A 23,670-nucleotide genomic window follows, 5' to 3' on the forward strand; every position below is an offset into this window, starting at 1 on the left:
TGGCATTTGGAAGCAGAGTTAGACCACATTTTCTGCAGAAGATCCATAGAAGTCCCATAGAGCTTGGACTATAAAGTGAAGCTCCAGTTTTTTTCAGATTCTGCTAGGACCGCCACTACCCAGTATATAGCCAGTATGGTCAGAAGAGGCTAGGTTCCAGAACCACCCAGGATCTGTTATATATGGTTTTCTTTTTTGTTTTGACTTTTTACCTTTTTGTGTTTTGAAACTGGCATACACTAAAAGTATCCATAATGTATGTATATACAATCTAATACTACGCAAGTTTAAGAGACCTGTCACTAATGTTCATTAGTTAATATTAATTGATCAAATTCCATTTAAGTCTCCATTAGGTAATTTTTTTTCTTTTTAAGTTTTATTCTAATTACAGATCATATTAAACTAGTATTAATATATGATCTTCATGAGGGAGCTTCCTATTTAGAATATTTTTATAGAAATTTCAAATGTTTTAATAGAGTGATGTTAAGTGTATCACAAAGTGATTGCTTGTTAAAGCTGCTCATTTTCTGTCTTATATTTGAAAAAGTTTGTGATGAAAAAAATTCTTTGCTGAGGTCAGACCAAACCCCAAAAGTACTGTGCATTTCCTTTTTCTTTACAGTAGATTCTCTTTTTATATATTATTATTTTATTTCTCCCTAGCTTGATTCTAGCCTTAAAACCCGTGGGTACTTTCTCACGTCAGCTACTTGGGAGTAGAACTTACGTTTTATGAAGTTCTGTGTACTGAGGTTTTCAGTACAGTGCTTGGAGCACCAAAATGAATGAGTGTATGCTCAGAGTTCTGCCACTGGGTGGTGTTGAGCATCAAAATGCTCCTTGTAATTGTTTCCTCAGTTACATTTCAAGTGTAGTACAAGTCTGTCAGTACTTGGGAATTCTTGGTTGGCTCATAGTAAGTGCAGAATTATCTTTTTGTTACACAAAAAGTTCTTTCAACCTTATTTACAGTGGTAGGTGGGTTGAAATGGAGCTTCTCATTCTCATTAGGATGAGAAATAATTAAGATTTGATTAGAATATGAGTCCCAGTAGTATCAAAAATACGAATTTTGATAATTTTCATTTTAACATGCAGTTTAATATGCATATGTAACTAGAGAATAATTTATGGGTATGTCTATTAAACTTAAATTGCAATTCTAAAAATTTATTTAGGGAACTTTTAACTAATGTGGTTAATTCTAACTGGTAAAGTTCATTACAAAGGTTTTTTTTTTTTAAAGGCCTCTTCAAACTAGTGGCAGTATTAGAAATAGCTGCTTCCTTAAGGAGCATAAAATAATTGTGTCCGGAGTACTCTAAATGTTATTTTATCATCTTTGTTTTTCAAGACGATAACAGGCTTAGTTTTCTGATAATTAATGTTTTTACCAAGATGTTCTTTATTAGGATGGGGAATTTCCCTTCTATTTCTAATTTTTTAATTCAATGATATCATTTTAATATCAATGATATCGAACAATATCATCGAAAAATGTGGTCATTGCATTTTCAAGGCCTGCCCCATGCCAGCACCGAAGTGTTTGCCAAAAAATCAAGAGACACAGTTCCAGCTATCATTATTAAGTATAATGGCTACGTTAGGAATCGGTGTTTCATAGATTGTAGCATTATCTCCACATTTCTCATAGGGAGCAGTGAAGAAACCCTACCTGAAGTAGTGCCTATAGGACCTGTTGAATTCTAATAATATCTGCAAATCCGTGAACTAGGAAATCTCTTCTAGGAAACTTAAAACACGTGTTGGAGCATGAGATAAGTTTAGCTAGCAAGCTGTGGCCAATAACTTCTTTCTTATTACCAATAAAAGAAGCAAACTCTAGCTCCTTTGCATTTTTCTGTGTATTGTCTCTAAACAGATAGGTCCCTTAATTCATATGTACTTATCCTGATCATCCTCCCTGTAGTGAAATTGAATGAAGGGTGGTGATGCTTCCAATTGAATTTGTGCTTACCTGCTCTTAAAGGTCTGCAGCTTTTTAAAAGGCAGTACACCAGGGGTGCCTGGGTGGCTCAGTTGGTTAGGCGTCTGCCTTCGGCTCAGGTCATGATCCCAGGGTCCTGGGATCGAGCCCCGCATCGGGCTCCCTGCTTTGCGGGAGGCCTGGTTCTCCCTCTCCCACTCCTCCTGCTTGTGTTCTCTCTCTCGCTGTGTCTCTCTCTGTCGAATAAATAAATAAAATCTTTAAAAAAAAAAAAATACAAAATAAAAATAAATAAAAGGCAGTACACCAATAGCTAGAGTTCTTGGTGCAACAATTTATATCCTGTCTAGTGAACCAAAGTCACTAAATTCTTGAACTTTGATACTAAGTAGTCATTAAGGATCCCATATTTGGAGGATGGCCTCTTTTACCATGCAACTTTGGACTTACCCTGCTCTCCTAAGAGCTGGGTGGTAAGGACAGCAGAGTTTGGAGGTAGACCAAGCTTTGGACCTTGCTAGATGAACTTCTGTGGCTAACTATACATAATTTTATCTTCTGGTAGTCTAAGCTGCATTCAGTAGCCAGACTATCTCCTGGACCTTTGGCATGCTCTCATAATAGTACTCAGAGCATATGGGTAAATACAAAGGCCTGACCACCTTTTAAATTTCTTAAACTGTTTAAAATAAACTGATATCCTTTGGAACTGGCTGAGGAACAGGTCAGTAGCCTTTACTTCAGAAAAAGAAAAAAAGAAATAGAAAAAAAAAGCCTTCATTGAGACTAGTTAAGATTTTTATGCTACCATAAGATAGGTTGCAAAATAAAATTAAAAATATGAAATAATAGAGGTGAAGGGGGAAGCACATAATCTCAGAGGCCTCTAATGGTCATCTAACAAAGTCTTTATGAAAAGAAGGTAATAGCAACTTTTAATTCTTAGATACTTTCTGCAGATGAAGAGAGCTGAGGAAATAAACTGTTAGCATTAAAACAAAGCAGAAACTCTTACTCTAGCCAAGTGGTGGTGAGGTAGACTTCTCAGACACATGCCCTTATTAGTTAGTGTCATAATGGATGTCCATCTGCACTCTCTTTGTCTAGTAGTACTGAACTCACTGATAGTACCTGTCAGAGGCCTGAGAGAAGAATTTTTTATGGAATTTGTCTTTTTCTTTTTCCAAGATTTTATTTATTTATTTGACAGAGAGCGACACAGTGAGAGAGGCAACACAAGCAGGGGGAGTGGGAGAGGGAGAGGGAGAAGCAGGCCTCCCGCGGAGCAGGGAGCCTGATGTGGGGCTCGATCTCAGGACTGCAGGATCATGACCTGAGCCAAAGGCAGACGCTTAATGACTGAGCCACCTAGGCGCCCCTGGAATTTGTCATTTTTGCAGTCTTAACTGAATAGTCTAAAATCCATCCCTGCATCAGGGCAGATCTTTAGAAAGCTGAGGACATGGATCAAATAAAATTGGTCCCCATCAAATTGTTTGACTCAGATGAACTTGGCACGATTCCATCATTTTGTATTAAGAAATTCCATAAGAAGCAGCCCTACTCCATTGTATTTATCTTAATGTAGCTGACATTTTAAAAATTATTTGTCTTACTAGAAGGGTCCGAAGATATATTTACAACTTATTTTTATCTTGCTTTAGTATGTATGTTTGCACTAGAATCGTTTCACTTGTTCTCATTACTAGAATAATCATCAAAATGAATTCTAAACAGTTAAATCAGGTAGCAGATACCTTCAGGAAAGCTAAACCCCATCATTCAGCCAGCCAGCAGGTTTTTCTGAGCACTGTTCATGTCCGTATTTGCCACCAATATGCCTACTTGGTAAGGAGTCTCTTCAATCTTTTGCCTATTTTTTTATTGGGTTGTTTTCTTATTAATAAATTTTGAAAGTCCTTGATATATTCTGGAATATAAGTCCTTTATCAGATATGCATGGTGCAAACATTGTCTTCTAGCCCATGACTTGTTTATTCTTAACAGTGTCGTTCAAAGAGAAGACATTCTTAATTTTGATGAAAACCTATTATTTTTTTTTTTTATGAATTGTGCTTTTGATGTTGTAGAAAAGAAACATTTGCCTTCCTAAGGTCACAAAGATTTCTCCTTATATTTTCTTTAGAAATTTTGTAGTGTTAATGTTTTAAATTTAGGTCTAAGTGGTTCATTTTTAGTTAGTATTTGAATTTGGTGCAAGGGTTGCATCAATATTCTTTTTTATTTTTTTGCATATGGGTATCTGATTGTTCCAGCACCATTTGTTGAAGATTATCCTTCCTTCCTTCCTTCCTTCCTTTCTTTCTTTCTTTCTTTTTTTTCTTTCTTTTTTCTTTCTTTCTTTCTTTTTCTCTCTTTTTCTTTCTTTTTCTCTCTTTTCTTTCTTTTCTTTCTTTCTTTCTTTCTTTTCTTTCTTTCTTTCTTTCTTTCTTTCATTCTTTCTTTCTTTCTTTCTTTCTTTCTTTCTTTCTTTTCTTTCTTTCTTTTCTTTCTTTCTTTCTTTCTTCTTTTCTTTCTTTCACAGAGAGAGAGAGACAGTGAGAGAGGCAACACAAGCGGGGGAGTGGGAGAGGGAGAAGCAGGCTTCCCGCTGAGCAGGGAGTCCGATGTGGGGCTCAATCCTAGGACCCTGGGATCATGACCTGAGCTGAAGGCAGACGCTTAATGACTGAGCCACCAAGGCACCCTTTCTTTCATTTTTTTTAGCTGAAGTATAGTTGATACATGTTACATTAGTTTCAGGTGTACAACATAGTGATTTGAACTGTATATGTTATACTATACTCACTGCAAGTGTAGCTACCATCTGTCACCATACAACACTATTACAATACCTTTGACTGTGTGCCCTACATTGTACTTTTCATCCCTATGACTTATTCATTCTATAACAGGGAACCTGTACCTGCCACTCATTTCACCCCTTTTTGCCTCTGACAACCACGAGTTTGTTCGTACTTATGCTGTTTCTGCTTTGCTTTGGCTTTTAGATTTCACATAAATGAAATTTTTTGGTATTTGTCTTTGTCTGACTTATTTCACTTGGCATAATACCTCTGGGTCCATCCACGTTGTTGCAGATGGTAAGATCTCATTCTTTTTTTTATGGCTGAGTAATATTACTCTGTATATGTGTGTGCATACACTACATTTTCTTTATCCATTCATCTATCAGTGGACACGTATGTTGCTTCTGTATCTTGGCTATCATAAATAATGTGGCAGTCAACATCAGGGTGCATATATCTTTTTGAATTAGTGTTTTTGTTTTGTTTGGATAAATACCCAGTAGCAGAATTACCAGGTTTTATGGTATTTCTATTTTTAATTTTTGAGGAACCTCTGTATTGTTTTCCACAGTGGCTGCACTATTTTATATTGCCACCAACAGTTCACTAGGGCTCCTTTTTCTCCACATCCTTGTCAACACATACTTTGGTGTTGAGTTGTATACTTTATGTATTTGGATATTAACCTCTTATCAGATAAATCATTTGCCGATATTTTCTCCCATTCAGTAGGTTGCCTTTTCATTTTGTTGATCATTTCTTTCACTCTGCAAAAGCTTTTTATCTTGGGGGTAGTCCCAGGAGTTTATTTTTGCTCTTGTTTCCCTTGTCTGAGGAGACCTATCTAGAAAAATGTCACTAAAGCCAGTGTCAAAGAGATTACTGTCTATGTTTTTCTCCTAGGAGTTTTATGGTTTCAGGTCTCACATTTAGATTTTTAATCCATTTTGAGTTTATTTTTGTGTATGGTATAAGAAAGTGGTCCAGATGCATTATTTTGCATGTAGCTGTCCAGTTTTCCCAGCACCGTTTGTTGAAGAGACTGTCTTTTCCCCATTGTATTTTCTTGCCTCCTTTGTTATAGATTAATTGACCATATAGTTGTGGGCTTCTTTCTGGGCTCTCTATTCTGTTCCATTGATCTATGTGTCTATTTTTGTGCCAGTACCATCCTGTTTGGATATTTATTGAGTGTTTTTTTATCATGAAAGGGTATTGATTTTGTCAGCTGCAGTGTTAACTGCATTCTATAATTTATTTTTTTTAAAGATTTTATTTATTTATGTGACAGAGAGAGAGAGAGCACAAGCAGGGGGAGCTGCAGGCAGAGGGAGAGGGAGAAGCAGGCTCCCTGCAGAGCAAGGGAAGCCCGATGTGGGACTCGATCCCAGGACTCCGGGACCATGACCCAAGCCGAAGGCAGTCACCCAACCACCTGAGCCACCTAGGCGCCTCTGCATTCCATAAGTTTTGATATGTTTTGTTTTCATCATTTCAAAGTATTTTATAATTTCCTTGGTGGTTTCTTTTTTGACTCATTGGTTATTTAGGATATGCTGTTTGATTTGACATGTTTGTGAATTTCCCAAATTTCCTTCTAATACTGATTTCTAACTTCATTTCATTGTGGTTGGAGAACTTTGTATGATTTTAGTACCTTTAAAGTTACTGAGGATTGTTTTATGCCCTGACATCTGGTTTACCCTGGAGAATATGCACTTGAGAACAATGTTTATTGTTGAGTAGAATGTTTTATAGATGTCTGTTAGGTCTAGTTAGTTTATAGTTTTGTTCAAGTCTTCCATTTCTTTGTTGGTCTTCTGACTCGTTCTATCCATGAGAGAGAGTGGGGCATTGAAGTTTCCAACTATTGTTGAATTATGTGTTTCTCCCTTCACTTTTTTCAGTTTTGCTTCATGTATTTTGGAACTCTGTGATAGGTGCATATATGTTTATGGTTCCTATATCTTCCTGATGGAAAACATTATAAAATGTCTTTCTTTGTCTTAGTAAGAATTTTAATCTTTCAGTTTTGTACTGTTTGCATGATATATCTTTTTCCTTTCATTTCCAGCCTATGCATGTCTTTGAAAAGTTTGATTCTCTTATAGAAAGCACATAGATGGATCATGTTTTTTAATCCATTCTGCCAATCTCTGGTTTTTGATTGGGATGTTCAATCTGTTTTCATTTAATGTAATTATAAAGTAGGATTTATATCTGACACTTAATTTTTTTTCTATCTCATGTCTTTTTTATTTTTTCAATTCCTGCCTTTTTTTGTGTTAAATGGGTATTTTCTAGCATGTCTTTTTAATTTCCTTGTTGTTTCTTCTGTATTTTTTAGTTATTTCCATAGTGATGGTCCTGCTATTGCAATTAACATTTAAAGTTAAACAGTGTAGTTCAGATTAGTACTGAGTTAATTTAAATATCATATAAAAATTTTGGTCCAATATACCTTTATTCCCTACCTCTTTTATCATGCTATTGTACTATTATTGTCATACAAATTGTATCTTTATATAAGTCCATTAACAAATTATTTTTTTTATGCAGCTGTCTTTTAAAGCAAATAGGAGCAGAAAAGAGTTAGAAATAAAAATATCTTTGGAGACTCACTCTCCTTACCTTTCCGAGTCTCCTGGACACTCTGTCCATATCTATACTCTCTATTTTTTCAATAAACTCTGCTCTCACTTCCTCTCAGCTTGTGTTTGATTTCTATCCTGTGTGAAGCCAAGGACCCTCTTGGCTGGCCCTGTGGGATCCCACTCTGGGTCCTTGGACCCAGCCAGCCTGCATCAAAAGTGTGGACTGCAGGGGCACCTGGGTGGCTCGGTTGGTTAAGCGTCTTACTCTTGATTTTGGCTCAAGTTATGATCTCAGGGCAGTGAGATTGAGCCCTGTGTTGGGCTCCATGCTCAGTGGGGAGACCGCTTGAGATTCTCTCTCTCCCTCCCCCCTTCACCCCCCCACATGCACGCTCTCTCTCTAAAAATAAAATAAAAATCTTTAAAAAAAAAAAAAGTGTGGACTACATTATTCCTCAAGACTGCAGGCCAGGAATGGCTGCTGCTTCACACACTGTTCTGGTCAACAGAGGGAAGAATGCAGAAATTGAGAGAATGCATTTAGAAACTTTCATAGCAATTTCACGGAGTCACCTATGTCTATTGAATCTAATAATAAAAATTAGATGTCCTAAAAAAACAAAACAATACAAATAAAAATACCTTTTTTAAAAAAAACTTTACAGCCAGCACACAAGCATGAGTGGGGGGAGGGGCAGAGGGAGAGAATTTTAAAGTAAAATCCCTGCTTGGGGGGCGGGGGGAGCCTGATGTGGGACTGGATCCCAGGACCCATGAGATCACAACCTGAGCCAATACCAAGAGTTGGGAACTCTGATTGAGCCACCCAGGTGCCCAATAAAAATATCTTTATACTGTTTTCATAAAACCTATGTAGTTATATTTACTGCTGCTACTTATTTTGTGTAGATTCAAGTTATTGGCTACTCTTCATTTCATTCATTTCAGCCTGAAAGACTCCTTTTGATATTTTGTAGGGCCACTGACACAGATTCTCTCAGTTTCTGTTCATCTGGAAATGTCTTAATTTCACCTTCGTGGTTTTGTTTTTTTTTTTTAAGATTTTATTTTATTTTAGAGAGAGAGAGTGAGCAAGTGCACGAGGGGACGGGGTACAAGCAGAGTCTGCACTAAGCCCGACCTGGGGCTCGATCTTAGGTCTCTGAAATCGTGACCTGAGCCAAAATCAAGAGTCGGTTGCTCAATTGGCTTAGCCACCCAGGCGCTCCTCACCTTCATTTTTGAAGGAAGTTTAAGCTGAATACAGAATTCTAAACTAAATTGTTTCCTCTTGCAGCCTTTTATTAATTCATCTAAGTAAATGATTATGTCAACTTACAAATTAAGAGCATCTTCCTTTGTAATCTATGTTTACTCTTTCTTTCTCTCTTCCCCACCCCCACTGCCCCTTGCCTCCCACCTTCCTTATTTCATTGCCCAGAACTTCAGTACAATGCTGAATAGGTGTGGGTGAGAGTGAACATCTTTGTCTTGTTACTGTTATTCAGAAAACATTCAGTGTTTTACCAGAAAATATGTTGATTGTGGGATTTTTTGTAGATAACACTAATATAGAAATATTTTAACATGTCAGTATAAAATGTGAACTCAAGTTCATTCTTGGACAGGAAAGTAGATTGACAGCCAAAAGAAAATAAAAAATGCTTTAAAGTCATGGAAGGTGGGGTGCCTGGGTGGCTCAGTCGGTTAAGCATCTGCCTTTGGCTCAGGTCATGATCCCAGGGTACTGGGATCGAGCCCAACATCGGGCTCCTTCCTCGGCGGGGAGCCTGCTTCTCCCTCTGCCTGCCGCTCCACTGGCTTGTGCTCTCCCCCTCTCTCTCTATCTCTGTCAAATAAATAAATTAAAATCTTAAAAAAAAATAAAAGTCACTGAAAGTATCATATGATTAAATGTAGTCGTTCTCTTCCTAGTAGCCAAGCACTTATAATGCATCTTAAGATAAGTGTGTTTTTTTATATTTATACCCAAGCAGGTAGACTTTCCAGGTAGAATTTTTATTACATCTTTTTTTTTTCTACTTCTATTATTACTTTACTCGTTTTAGTAAATAAAATTATAACATGTCATAGAAATTTCCCTCTAAATCACATTATCATTCTGAATGAATTACAGTCTGACATATTTCAGTATATTCTTTCAGCTTCCTAGTTCAAAATAAATGACCTTTTTATACTTATAATAAAATGGTGAAATAATGAACTAAACTTAAAGTTGTATTGTCACTAAAATTAGAGAATGTATTTAAAATTGGCTACTATTTTGAATCAAACATCTTTTTCCCATCACTTGAAGGCAGATGTTCTTAGAAACATGAGGCACTGTAGGAGATACGTGTATGGTGTTCATGGAATGTTACCTGTCTGTCTGAAATAATCCTGGTTTTGAGCTTGCCTTTTTACTGTTGTTCAAATGTTACAAATTATTCTTCATGCAAGAAAAAACATCTATAATTCAGATAAAGACTTTAGAACTAAAATGTGTTTCAAATAAAAAAAAAGTTCTCGTTACAAGTGTCTCTGCTGTCAATAATTGGGTTCTTTTCAAGGTTATTTTCCATCAAGGAAAGTCAGCTCTGTTGAATTTTTACCATTCTTGCAGGTATATAGCTTAGAGATATACATAGGTCTGCTTATGTGTAGTCTCTCCTCTCAGAGGAAAAATGAAGTACACTTAGTTCACGTATGGATGTTAAAGGGGTTTGAAGACTATAAGAAATGTAAAACTGGGGGCGCCTGAGTGGCTCAGTCGTTAAGCATCTGCCTTTGGCTCAGGTCATGATCCCAGGGTCGTGGGATCAAGCCCCACATTAGGCTCCCTGCTCAGCAGGAAGCCTGCTTTCTCCCTCTCCCACTCCCCCTGCTTGTGTTCCCTCTCTCTCTGTCAAATAAATAAATGAAATCTTAAAAAATGAGTGGCTATTTAAAGAAAAAGGATATGTAAAACTGTGAATGGATTATGCTAGAAGTTTAATTATTTTAAACAACCAGGTGGCTGGATTTATTCCAAATATTTGTTGAATGAATGAGTGAATTAATTTGCTGAAAATCTTTAAATTTTTATTTCAAGTCTTAATCTGTTGTATTCTATCTACCTAGAAAAATCTATATATAGAGTCATTCCTTTCTCTTTCCTTGTGAAGACAAGCTCTGCTGCTCAGGTTTTCCCATTTTTGTTTAAGCATATTCCCCAAGTTTCCTAGGTTCAAAACTTAGTTATGAAGAATAAAAGCTAGTGTTCTTTCTATCATGCCATCATTCTATCCTGCCTTGTCGTAACAGCTCCAGATCTTCAGTTTCTCCTTGCCATATCAATCTAAGTAGGACCAGATTGTTCTAAAATATTGCCTCAGCCATGTCAGCCCCTTATTCAGTTGCCTTCTGTGAACCCTGCGAGAGTAGACCCCATATCTGTTTTTTGGAATGGTCTTCAAAGTAGTATTGCACAATTCTGGCCCTTTGTTTTCTTTCTTTTCACCTCAGATTCTCCAAGAGTAACAATAAAATCAATAGCAATGACAGTACTCATAACTAGCACTCATTTAATATGTGCCAGGTACTGTCTAAAGCACTATTTTAAGTGTTTACATATATTAAATCATTTAATCCTCAGAATAACTTTTTAAGTTGGGTATATTATCAGGCTCATCTTACAGAGAAGTTAACTTGCCTACGTTTATACAACTTGTATATGACAGAGTCAGAATTTGAATCCAGGTAATCTTGTTCCAAGAGTTTATATTTTTAACTTCTCCGCTGATCTTCCTTTCAGTAACATTCTTCTTTATTAGTAACGTCAACTCTGTTTTATTTGTTTTGTTTTTATAGGCCTTGCTAGGTCCTGACTTTTGTTCTTTCTCTTTCCTATCATATGAGAAATTTCCCCCAACTCTTTTCTACTGTTAGCTCAAAATGTCTTCTCTTTGTTTAAAGTGTAATTCATGTCCATAAAATCTGTGATAGGCATTTCAGCCCACTAAGTATTTCCCCACTAAGTTTCCATAAACTCTATGACAATATTTTTAGCACTTTTCTTTTCGCTTAAACTCTGTTTTGCATATAGGTTTCATTTGACCCACAGGTTTTACAATCATGTTGTTATGTAAGTTTTGATGATTTATCAGTTCAGTTCCTTTCCCACACATTTGTAAAACATAAGTAAGACTCATAATTTTGTTCTCCTCTTGATTCATTGGAAAACCCCATGCTTCTCTATCTAATCAGATAAAATTATGTTCAAAATCTCAGCTCTGCCTAAATGTGATTGTAGGGCACTTTCGCTTACCCATTTTTCCTCATTTCTAAAATGTAGAGAAGAATACCTACTTTGTTGAGGTGTATTAGATATTAGAGATAATAATATATAAACCATTAGCATATAGAAGCTTCCTTTATTCATTATAGCTTTTAGTCTGGAGCCTTGTTACATGTATCCTATTGATAGTTTCCCCCAACTTCTCATGCCTTTGTATCCCGTAAAAGATCTCTACTTATTGATCTCGACAGCTCAATCAGTCTTCTTACAGGACTTGTTCTAATAGTGTTAGTATTACCAATTTGTCTAGTCTAGAAATAAGATGAACCATTGTGTCATTTCCAGGGTTCCTTTTAGAACCTTACTGAAGGTTTTTCCATTAGCAGTTTGCAATCTTCTGGCATCCTGGCTACTTACTATATATATATAACAAGCCAGCAGTCCCATATTTCTCCAGAATTCTTGGATAGGTGCCGCCTGGTCTACATAATTTAGTTGTATCTAATTTGTTTATTAGATGTAAAATATTTAGAACATTTACCACAATTTGAGCTAATAGCTCTGATCAGTCTCCTTAAAAAGACAGATTGGCAATACAAATCAGAAGGCTTTCCCATGAAATTTTCAGTTTTGATGTCTCTTTTGGAATTTAGGTTTGTTCATGGTGCATGCTTTTTATTAATGAATCTTTGAGTTCTTTGCCTCCATCTGATACCATGTTTGAGGTTGCATTTTATGAATGTGTAACTTTGCACATGTTTACTAAATGATTTAGGCTTTATTTCTGCCTCGTGTTCTTAAAAATATAACCAGCTGCTGTTTAGTTAAAAATGTAATTTAATTTGACTAACGCACGAGTTTTGTAGTTCATAAACATGGATATAGTTTCCTTGTTTGTATTCATAAGTCTGTTGGTCCATATGTTAATGTGTGTCTTGATTTAATTTTAATACTTTATTTTAGAGATCAATAAAAACAACAAAAGCCTTAGGGAAGACTTCTTATTGAAATTTTGAAAACATGTTTCTAATTTTAGGAATTCACACTTGTATGTTCAAAATTCCTGCCTATTTTAGTGGTTTTCTAAGTTTTCTATTTTAAGAATTTTATTATTTTTGTTGGCAGAGAACAACTTTTGATATTGATATAATATTATATTGTATTTATGGAAACAATTGCATTTTGGATGTGTGAAGGAAACATTTCTCCTCAGTTGCTCCATGAAGTTTTTAAGAATCTAATGGCTAGATCTAATTACACACATTAGCAGGTTGTTGTAAATCCAATAACTTATATTAGTGGCTCTTAACATTTGGGGGTTCAGAAAGCCTTTTGTAAAACTGATGATGGCTTTATCCCTTACCAGAAAAGCTCACACATAGACAACGGCAGGAGATTTAAGGACCCCATGAAAAGTTTTTGGGTTTTTTTTTTTGAAATGGGATGTACATGTATACGTAAGTATAATATAAGGCACTAAAGATCATCTTTAAGAAAAATGAAAACAAATTGATATAAATACTCTAAGCAGGGAGGAGTTACATGGGTGCTTGAAAAAACACAGACAGCAGGGCATGGAACAGGGCAGGCTTCATGGAGATAATGGAATTTGAAGGCCCAATAGGCATTCAGAAGACAAAGCCTGTTCCAAGCAGATATAATAGCATGAGCAAATAGAGAGGCAAGAAAGTACCTGACCTCTTTGGATATCCATGAGTATTGAGATCTCTTTGAGGATAATGATTGTTTCTGATTCACCTTTGAGTTCTACACTGTGCTGCACAGTACCTTATGTAATTTTATTTTGTAAACTCAACAAATACTAATTGAATTGAATTTTTTCTTTACTCTTATCATGGTTCCTGAGATCACCTTTCTTTGTGTCCTATCATGTTGTATCTTTGCTCACAAACATATATTTTGCAGGGAAACAAGTTAAATCATGTAATTTCAATGACTGTGCATTAATTGGATTTAAAAAGAAAGCTAAAACTTGTTTTTTTTTTATTAGAAGAGAACAGCTTTTGATACAAATTTTATATTTCTTAAATTGTATCTCTGGGAACAGTTGTTTTTTGAATGTCTTAAACGTTTCTCCTCAGTTACTGGGTTAGCTTTTGGGGAACAGTTAAAATGGTCACTAAAGCATCAAATAAACTAATAGGAACACCAACCAAGTATACTTTTGTTTAACTAAAAGCTAAGCAAAGTCTCTCCTCCTATGGCAATAGAATGAATAAATAATAGATTAATGTATAAGTAATAAATAAGAAATAAGATTTAAAAACTATAATATCTTCTTAAGAGTATTTTTTCCCTCCCCTTGAAAAAGCAGTAGTATCTATGTGGAAGAAGCTTTGGAGCTAGCATTTTCTCAATTTTAGCTGGATACTTAAAAGTGCACATATAAAAAAATAGCAAACTTTCTTGATTATTGACATTTTCTTGCAGGACTGCAAAACATTCCTTGTAACAGTTTTGTTGGCTGGTTAATTTTCTTGCTGCATTCTTAACTTTAGAGCAGTAGGTCCTGTGTTGGTAAACTATGCTACTTTAATCAGTTTTTTAAAAAATCTCTAATTTTCTTTCTTGTGTTTTTAATGTTATAATGTGGGCTATTAATTTGAGTGCACATTTTATAGGTTTACTCTTGAATGAGTAATATTCAGTGAGTTCCTACTCTGAGGCTGATTCATAGGTGCTATTAATTCCTTGAGGCACTCTTATCTCCTATAGACTGGGTTTTTTTTTTTTTTTTTAGTGATAGGATACTATTATTCTGATTAATCCACATGAAGAAAAATAATTTGTCCAAGTTTATCCCCCTAAGAAGCATCAGAGGTAGATTTGAATGCCCAAGGGCTGATGACTCTTGAGCCTGATCATAGCAAGTCTCTACCTGTTGGAGCTAGATGGGTTTATTGCTTTGGATCCTTTTAGTATTTTAGCTTGTATCTGTCCTTTATTTGCTTCTCATTCACTTCATGCCATGAATGAAATCAAGAAGATATCCAAAGTCATTGATAATCAGTTGTAAAACATGTTATGTTTCAAGAACATACTTGGGATCCGTTCTTACATATATACATAATCTAGTCCTAGACACATGCTGATTTATGTTGAAGCTGAGGGACTGTATGACAAAGCACTCTCTTCCTCATATTGTGATTGTTTTCTGACTTGCAGGTTTTAAATGCCCAGAGAGCAGGATACAAAGCAGCCATAGTTCACAATGTTGACTCTGATGACCTCATTAGCATGGGATCCAACGACAGTAAGTACAGGTATCACTTTTCTTCTCTCCTGTTTGACAGATCTTTTGAAACTAAAACTTAAGATTTTTTCCCCTCTCATTTTCTGTTTAAAAGGCAAAATTTCTTTTCTTTCAGAAACATAACTCATCTGAACCCTCTTGGGACAATTTTATTCATGCTGAAGTGGAATTGACTTATTCTTTTCTGAATAGTTAGTTGTTTTGTTTTCTTTTACCTTTGTGTTTCATTTTAGAAGATGTGTTGGTATTTTGGCAAAAACAAAGAGAAAACCAAAGCTTTAAATAGAGATAAACATGCTGAGTTAAGGATCCCAGAGAAGAATTCTGGTGATTTATTTATAGATTTACAATATTAAATATTAGGATATGTGTCTATACTAAGTAGCTACTGTATTCTTATAGAATTTCAAAGCCACCTACTTGTGCTTTCTTACAAAAGTTGGTTATTAGCTTCTTAATATACATTGACATGCCTGTAGCTTTTCATTCAAAATGGGAATATTTTCCCTTATTCTCTTAGCTTATAGGGAAAAATGAGCCAATTTTAACCAAATAACTGGCTTTAAGCAGTGACTTTTAAGCTGTACACTTTCACTTAATTTGGTGAGAGTGATAAAGGTATCTTTTGTTATGTTAATGATGTGACTTTGGGACTGCATCTGAGGATGAGGGCTGGCTGCCAGGAGAACCAACCCTGTGAGCTTTCAGTTCCACCCCCCTGGATCTCTGGGGAGAGGCAGAGGACTGGAGGTTGAATAGATCTCCAGTGGCCAGTGGTTTAATCAATTGTGCCTGTGTAATGGAGCCTCCATACAAAACCAAAAGGACAGGGTTCAGAGAGCTTCTAGGTTGGTGAACACATGGAGATCTGGGGAGAGTTCCATGCCCTTTCCGGGCATGGAAGCTCCACATCCCTTCTCACATACCTTGCCCTATGCATCTCTTTCATCTGGCTGTTCCTGAGTTACATTCTTTCATAATAAACTGATAATCTGGTAAGTAGATTGTTTCTCTGAGTTCTGTGAGCCACTCTAGCAAATTAATTGAACCCAAGGAGGAGGTTGTCAATGGAACCTCTAACCTAGAGCTGGTGGATCAAAAGCACAGGTGATAACCTAGACTTAAAACTGGTGTCTGAAGGGTTGGGGGCAGTCTTGTGAGACTAAACTTTAACCTGTGGAATCTGTTGCTATCTCCAAGTAGATAATGTCAGAATTGAGTTGAGTTGTTCCATGGTGTGGGGGAGATCCCCCACATATCCACTGAAAATTGGGTTCAGAACCCAAAACGTACTGCCAGCATTCATGATTGAGTATTTTATTTTTGTTTTTCTTCTAGCACATAACCATAATACCTCTGGCTACTAAGTGCCATTGAGTCTCCCATGCAAGAAAGAGCTTGGAGGAAAGGGCAGACGTAAAGCTATGGACTGGTATCCTACATTGGAATATATTTAAGACTTTAAATAACTAGATCCTCAACAGGAAATATTTTGGAGCCCTTGACTAAATTTTTTATAGCTTAAGACAGTATTTGTCATTGTTGTTTGAGTAGAACCCTTTTCTTCTTACCCCTAGTAGAATCTGAGGCAAAATTATAATTTGTAAAAAGTAAAACTTGGTAATAAGTTCCTTTGTTAATTTCTATATATATTTAAAATTATTATTTAACATTCTAGATGATTAAATCATTATAATGCATGAGGTACCCTTAGGAGGTTCTAGCATTTCACAAGAAGTTTGACAATCACTGCTGGGAATTAGAGGAATTGATGAAGGTACTTTACTTGCCAAATAAACTAGTTCTGTTGGCACTGCAGAGTTGACACAATTTTCTTCTTTAACTATCTCTCTTAAAAAATACACACACACACACACACACACACACACACAGGTCAGTAACTTTTGTTACCTATATACATTACTAGCAAAATGGAAAGCATGAATACTCAAGAAATAGGTGTGAATTTAAATTGAAGCTCTCACTTGTATTAGCTGTATAACTTTAAGCAAGCTACTTAACTCCTTGTGTGTTTTGCTGAAGGCCTGAGCCCAGTGTTTAGCAGGCTTCAAGACCTGCTCAGGCGTTTTGAGTTAAACAGATTCATATTCTAAGCTATTTACTCTTTTTACATGTTTTCAATAAAAATTTTGTAAGCAGAAAGTGCCTGTTCCCTCTAACACCTGTTTTGTCTTTGTAATACCATGATACCTTTTTGTGGTAATCATGTCAGTTGCTAAGGAAAATATGCTAAATGTTAAAAGTAGCACATAGCCATGTAATCCTGTTGTTGCCATGGAAATGTTCCAACTGAGCTATTAAATTTCAAAGATTGCTCAGAATTTTGGTTCTTTATTGCTTAGATTCTTTCTGTGATATTTTGCTCTATCCCTGTGTATGTGTGTTTTGGACATTTCATATATTCAGAAACAAATGTAAAGATCTTTCCCATTTTCATCTTTGCTCTTACTTGGTGGAGGAAAGGAAAGCGTGGATTCATTAAAAGAGGCATGTATCTATCCCCCTTTTTAAGGTTTAGTCTACAACCACAAAGAATATTGCACATGTTCTCCTAAGAGCAGACATTCTAGTATCTGGAAATAAAAGGAAGTCTTAAAAGCCCCTTGCAGCCAACATTTCACACAAGGAATTTGTCTGTTTTTTTATTTCAGCTAGGACATAGGATGGGTTAACTCAGTGAGCCAATAATATTTATCATCTTCAGAAGGCAGCAGAATGTGATGGAGAAAACCCCAACTTAAGAACCAGAAATGTGGGTTTATTCTTCTAGGTTAGTTAATATATGAACTTTGGGAAAGCTACTTAACCTTTTAAGCCCTTTACTTTCATCTGTAAAGGTGTGAGTAATTTTAGTTTTTATTTGACCTGACAAGGTTGTGAAGATCTGCCATCCCATGCCAGAGTTGCAGGAGCCTAGATTAGGAGGCAGAGCCTCAAGTTTGAGTCTCGGCTGTGCAAATTCCTAATTGTATAACCAGGGCAGGTTATCAATATGTCTGGGTTTGTTCTCCTTTTTTACTTGCTGTCTTCCTTCAACAAATATTTTTTGACAGGCTGCTCTTCATTAGGTACTATTTTAGGCACCATGACTATAGCAGGGAATGATACAGTTTAAGGCCCTGCTCTCCTATCTTTCAGTGAAGTAGCAGAATGCAGTAGTTAACAGTGTGGCTTTTAGGTACTGCCTGCTAGGGTTTGAATTGCAATTGGATCACCTGCTAGCTGTGTGACCTTGGTAATGTTACCTTACATCTCTGTAGGCCTCACCTTTCTGATCTGTAAAATGGGAATGATAATAGTACTTAACCCATTGGGTTGTTGTTGAGGATTGAATGAATTCAGACATAGAAAGCATCTAGAAGATTGCCTGTTTCTTAGTGGTAAGTTACTTAGCTAGTATCTAATTATATTATCATCTATTTATTATACATTATGTAATGGCAGCAATAATAATAATTTATGGCTACTCAGCTATTATTACTGCTATTATTACATTCTAGGGTGGGAGAGAGGAAATGAACACATAATCAAAGAGATATGCTGTATATCAAGTAGTGATAAGTACTATAAAGAAAATCATGTCAGGGCACCTGGGTGGCTCAGTTGATTAAGCAACTGCCTTCAGCTCAAGTCATGATCCTGGAGTCCCGGGATCCAGTCCTGCATCAGGCTCCCTGCTCAGCAGGGAGTCTGCTTCTCCCTCTGACCCTCCCCTCTCTCATGCTCTCTCTCTCAAATAAATAAATAAAATCTTTAAAAGAAAAATCATGTCAGGCTGAAGGGATATAGAGTGGCAGGGATGAGAGGAGGGTGCCTATTTTAGGTAGGGTGGCCAGAGAAGGCTTCTATAAGGCTTTGACATTTAAACATAGGTCTACAGCAAGAGACTGAGCCATGCAGATTTCTGGAGCAGTGTTCCAAGGAAAGGGAACAGCAAGCAAATGCAAAGGCTCAAAGATAAAGCATATTTGGTGTTTTCAAGGTGTGACAGAAAGCCACAGTGGCTGGAGTATAGTGAGCAAGGCAGAGAGAGTGGCAGAGGAGGAGGTTAGAGAAGGGGCCAGTGGTAAGATCATGTTGGGTATTTGTAGGACTTTGGAATTTGTTATGTGTAGCTTTTAAACAGAGATGTGAGGTGATCTTTTATTTTAAAAGGATCACTTTGGCTGTTCTTTGAAGAATAGATGGAAGGTGAAAGGTGGGCAGGAGTGCCAACAAAGAGACAAGTCAGAGTGTTGCTGCGGTAGCCAGGCCAGAGGTGATGGTGATCTGGAGTATTAGCAGTGACTGTGATGAGAAGTGATAGAATTATGGCTCTGTTTTGAAGTTGATAGGATTTGATAGAAGAAATGAGGAAAGGGAGGAGTCAAGAATGATTCCAAGGTGTACAGCCTGAGAAACTAGGTGAATACAGAACGCTGTTTACAGAGAGGAGAAAGACCAGGAGTAGAGCTGATTGAGAGGAAAGAGAGAGTGAGAGTTCCATTTGAAAAACATTAAGTTGAAAACATCTATTAGGCAATCAAGTGGAGATACTGGACAGGCAGTTGGATATGTGAATCTAGAGATGTTGGAGTTGGCCATCTACATTGTAATTTGTCTACGAGATCGTGACAACACTATCGCAGTGTATATTTCACAGAGTTGTTTTGTGGATCAGAATTAAAATTTAGCATTTTTTTTAAAGTATTTTGTGAACTAGAACATGTTTGGTTTTGTTTTCACTAGATAAATAATATTGCAAAGTCTCCAAGATGGCTTTTCATATTTGCATACATTTCTCCCTTCTTCTGACTAAAGTGAGGAACTTTTTACATATCTTTAGATATCATAACTCAAAGAAGTTCTGTCACTTCCAGTAATTATTGACATGACAGGATATCTGAGGTGTATCATTGAGTGAAAGGAAGCTTATACTTTTTTCCATTATTATGTGGTCCCACTGATATAAAAATTGTGATTAAATATTCCTTTACCAACCATTTTGGTTCCTGCCCTCCTGGAGCTTATATGGGGGCATGTGTATGTGAAAGAGGGGCAGGGATGGGAAGAGAGGGAGGAAAGGAGAGAATGAGCGGAATGAATGATTATATTTGCATAAAACAAAAACAATCTAGAAATGAAAAAAATGTACTCTACCAAGGATACCAAGATTTTATAACTTTCGAACTTGTTTTTGTGGGGCGCCTGGGTGGCTCAGTCAGTTAAGTGTCTGCCTTCGGCTCAAGTCATGATCTCAGGGTCCTGGGATAGAGCCCTGCATTGGGCTCCCTGCTCAGTGGGGAGTATGCTTCTCCCTCTCCCTCTGCCTGCCCCCACCCCCCGCTCATGCTCTCTCCCTCTCTCTCAAATAAATAAATAAAATCTTTAAAAAAAATTAGTGAGTCCTGCTAATGTTTAAAAAAACAAAAACTTGTTTTTATAAGGATTAAAGAAAACACAACTGCAGGTGCTTAGGTTGGAGGGGAGGGGTTGAAAATAAAGGGGGAGGTACAAGGGAATTTTGGGGGTGAGAGAACATTCTGTATCTTGTTTGTGGTGGTGGCGGTTACATAACTGTATGTGTTGAAACTCATAGAACTGTTTATTACTTCAAATAAAACCTTTGTATTTGGGTGGGAAGGATAATGGTTGTGTGTGGTTTTCTTGTATCCCCCTCCTTTTTAAAATAACAAATTTGCGTTTAAAAAAGAAATGTAGAACAAAGTTATTGTGAAAAATATAATGAAAATAAATGGACTTTCTCTAAAGCCAAATTTGTTAAATTAACTCACAGCTAAAAATAAGGCTGCTTTTTCTCTTGTAAATTTAAGAGGATCTTCCTGAGTAATGGGTAATTTTTATAAACTTCTCTTTTGTTGGCATTTGATTTTGGTTTTATAAATAGGTATAAGAGTCCAGTTTCTTAAGACCTCAAACAAAACAAAGCTTTACTCTGAACTCCAGGCTTAGGAGGAAGTAGAAATTTACTCGGCTTTCCTATTCTGTGCCCTTTCTCAACTTCTGTCAGCCCTTCACTCTGGAAAGCCATAGATATATGGTATCATTTTTGAGACTTCTGTAAAGTGGTCTTTTCTTACATTCTTTGGCTTATATGTCTCCTGGGAATGGGTATGTAAAAAAAGCTTTCTCACTTTTTCATTTAAGTTATATGTGGAAAGAAAACTTAAAATTTCTTTCTCTTTTCTAAGAGTTAATAATGTCTATAGAAGAATAAATCAAAAGGAAATATTAAAAATAATTATATCTAATCTTCATAGGACTGTTGAGATAGTATGAAAATGTATGTATGCAAAATGTTAGCTTTTGTTACTGTAAATGTAATAGTATTTCTCAACCACTGTGATTGATGATGGTATAAATCTGCAATCAGGAAAATCAACCAAGTTGAATTGATTGTAATTGTTTCCAGTTGCATTTGCTGCTGTTATGAAGAAAGTAAAGTTGATTGTACACGGAGTATGGGATTTTAAGAATAATTTTATTATTATTTTATACAGTTGATGTGCTAAAGAAAATTGACATTCCATCTGTCTTTATTGGGGAATCATCAGCTAATTCCCTGAAAGATGAATTTACATATGAAAAAGGGTAAGTAATGGATATAAAAAATAATCATGTAGCTTAATATTCTTTATATTAGGGTAGAACTATGATTAGTTGTAACCAAGGTTATGTTTTAAAATGAACTCTGCTGTGCTAAATTACCTCTTAAGTCATTATGATTTTAAGACTGTATTGTAATATTTTGTCTGTGCATGATTACATTTTGAAAATATACTCATGCTAGAAAGCCTAAGGCACCGGTGTTGCCAAAAAGATACCAGACTTTCAGGGCATCTGGGTGGCTCAGTCGGTTAAGCATCTGCCTTTGACACAGGTCATAATCCCAGGGTCCTGGGATTAGAGTAAGCCCCACGAGGGCTCCCTGCTCAGCGGGAAGCCTGCTTCTCCCTCTTCTTCTACCCCTCTCCCTGCTTGTGCTTACATGCACTCTCTCTCTCAAATAAATAAATAAATAAATAAATAAAAATAAGTAAATAAAAAAGTAAGTAAGTAAATAAGTAAATAAATGTCTTTAAAAAAAAGTACCAAACTTTCCCTTTTATAGATCAGTCAAATCATTGGTATTTAGTAACAGTGTGATTTACATTTATATGACACTTTTCATTAAGACATATTTATATTTTATTAAAAAGAGATTTGTTATAAACACAATCCAAAACACAGTGTGCTATTCACTTAATTTTTACAAAGACAAAAAGTTTGTTTTCAACTTTGAAAAGTTTCATTTGGAATAAAAACTTTTAAATGGAATTTCCCCCAAAATCTCATTACCAGGTTAACATAGACCAAAACTAACTGAGGCCCGGCTGTTTCATGTCATATAGAAAACATTGCAATTAACACTTCAGAACTTCTTCCATGGAGCAGATAGTAGGCTGGAGCAGGCTTTTGACTAAGAGGAATAATAACAACAATATTAGTAATAAAAGCAATAATGTTTATTGAGTATTTGGCCAAGTGCCAGCACTCATGAAAGCAAGACTTTTACACTTTTTATCCATTCAATTTTCACAACAACCCTTGGGAGGTTGTTATTATCTCTTATTATCTACATTTTTCAAAAGAGGAAACTGGCACAATGAAATCCAATTTTAATTATTGGGGGGGGAATCTATGAACATTTGAATTTGAAAATGCACAAAAAGAAGAGGGAAAGTCTTTTTTTTTTTTTAATAAGATTTTATTTATTTATTTGACAGAGACACAGCGAGAGAGGGAACACAAGCAGGGGGAGTGGGAGAGGGAGAAGCAGGCTTCCTGCTGAGCAGGGAGCCCGATGCGGGGCTCCATCCCAGGACCCTGGGATCATGACCTGAGCGGAAGGCAGACGCTTAACGACTGAACCACCCAGATGCCCTGGGAAAGTTTTTCTATTAATTGTTTTTGTCATTTTCCCTACACAGTTTTGATATTTAAAATATTGTTCACATATTATATGCTCAGAACATCTTTTTTAAGTTCCAGAATGTAATCTGGAATGTGCTTAGAAATAGTTATGTTAAGATGCTATTTTGTCAACCATGCTTGTTTAGTTAGTAGAGGGGTAAACTAATACTTTTGCCTCAGTATTGTTCCCTCATTTAGAAAAATTCTGTATATTTTAATATGTGTCATAAAGAGTCTTTTTTGGTTTTTATTATAAAATCATTTTTTAAATTAAAAAGTAATACATACTGGTAAAATATGGAAAAAATTCAGAAATATAAAGCATTAAAATGGAAGTCCCTATGCTTCTCTTCTCTAACAGCGGCAACTACTTTTTAAAAAACTTTAAATTTTCCCCATTTTTGAATACTCACATTTAGTTAATGATGATGTGCTCACTAAATAGAACCATGCAGTATATAGTATTTTGTAGCATGCTTTATTTACTTAATATTTGGATCCTTTCCATGGTAATACAATTCCACAAAATCCCTTATCTTAACTTGTGGGGACAGATGTATTGCAGAATTAAAATTTTTTTGGAATTTTAGATGTTAAGTACAATTCCAAACATAATTTGAGGCAGCATCCCAGAATCAAACAAATTATCTATATCTGCAGTGAATGCATGGGTATTTTATCATGTCAGTTCAGGTTGACTATCAGATGAATTGCCAACATTATTTTTTTTAAAGATTTTATTTATTTATTTGACAGAGAGAGAATGAGAGAGAGCACGAGAGGGAAGA

At 36.0% G+C, this 23,670-nt stretch overlaps 1 protein-coding gene across 8 annotated transcripts in view; it reads left to right on the forward strand.

Annotated features, from left to right (window-relative positions):
• Window positions 1-23,670, forward strand: part of RNF13 (ring finger protein 13) — a 155,818-nt gene that overhangs the window by 72,214 nt on the left and 59,934 nt on the right. For 6 of the 8 annotated variants that reach the window (XM_027587708.2, XM_027587710.2, XM_027587711.2 and 3 more), the window contains 2 exons: window positions 14,821-14,908; window positions 21,430-21,520. In XM_027587708.2, coding sequence (XP_027443509.1) covers window positions 14,821-14,908; window positions 21,430-21,520 — 179 coding nt within the window. Of the gene's footprint in view, window positions 1-14,820; window positions 14,919-21,429; window positions 21,521-23,670 lie in introns of all 8 variants that reach the window. The other 2 variants (XM_027587714.2, XM_027587715.2) reach the window with 1 other exon arrangement.

The sequence above is a fragment of the Zalophus californianus genome, chromosome 1 (genome assembly GCF_009762305.2).
Source record: "Zalophus californianus isolate mZalCal1 chromosome 1, mZalCal1.pri.v2, whole genome shotgun sequence".
Taxonomy (NCBI): Eukaryota; Metazoa; Chordata; class Mammalia; order Carnivora; family Otariidae; genus Zalophus; species Zalophus californianus.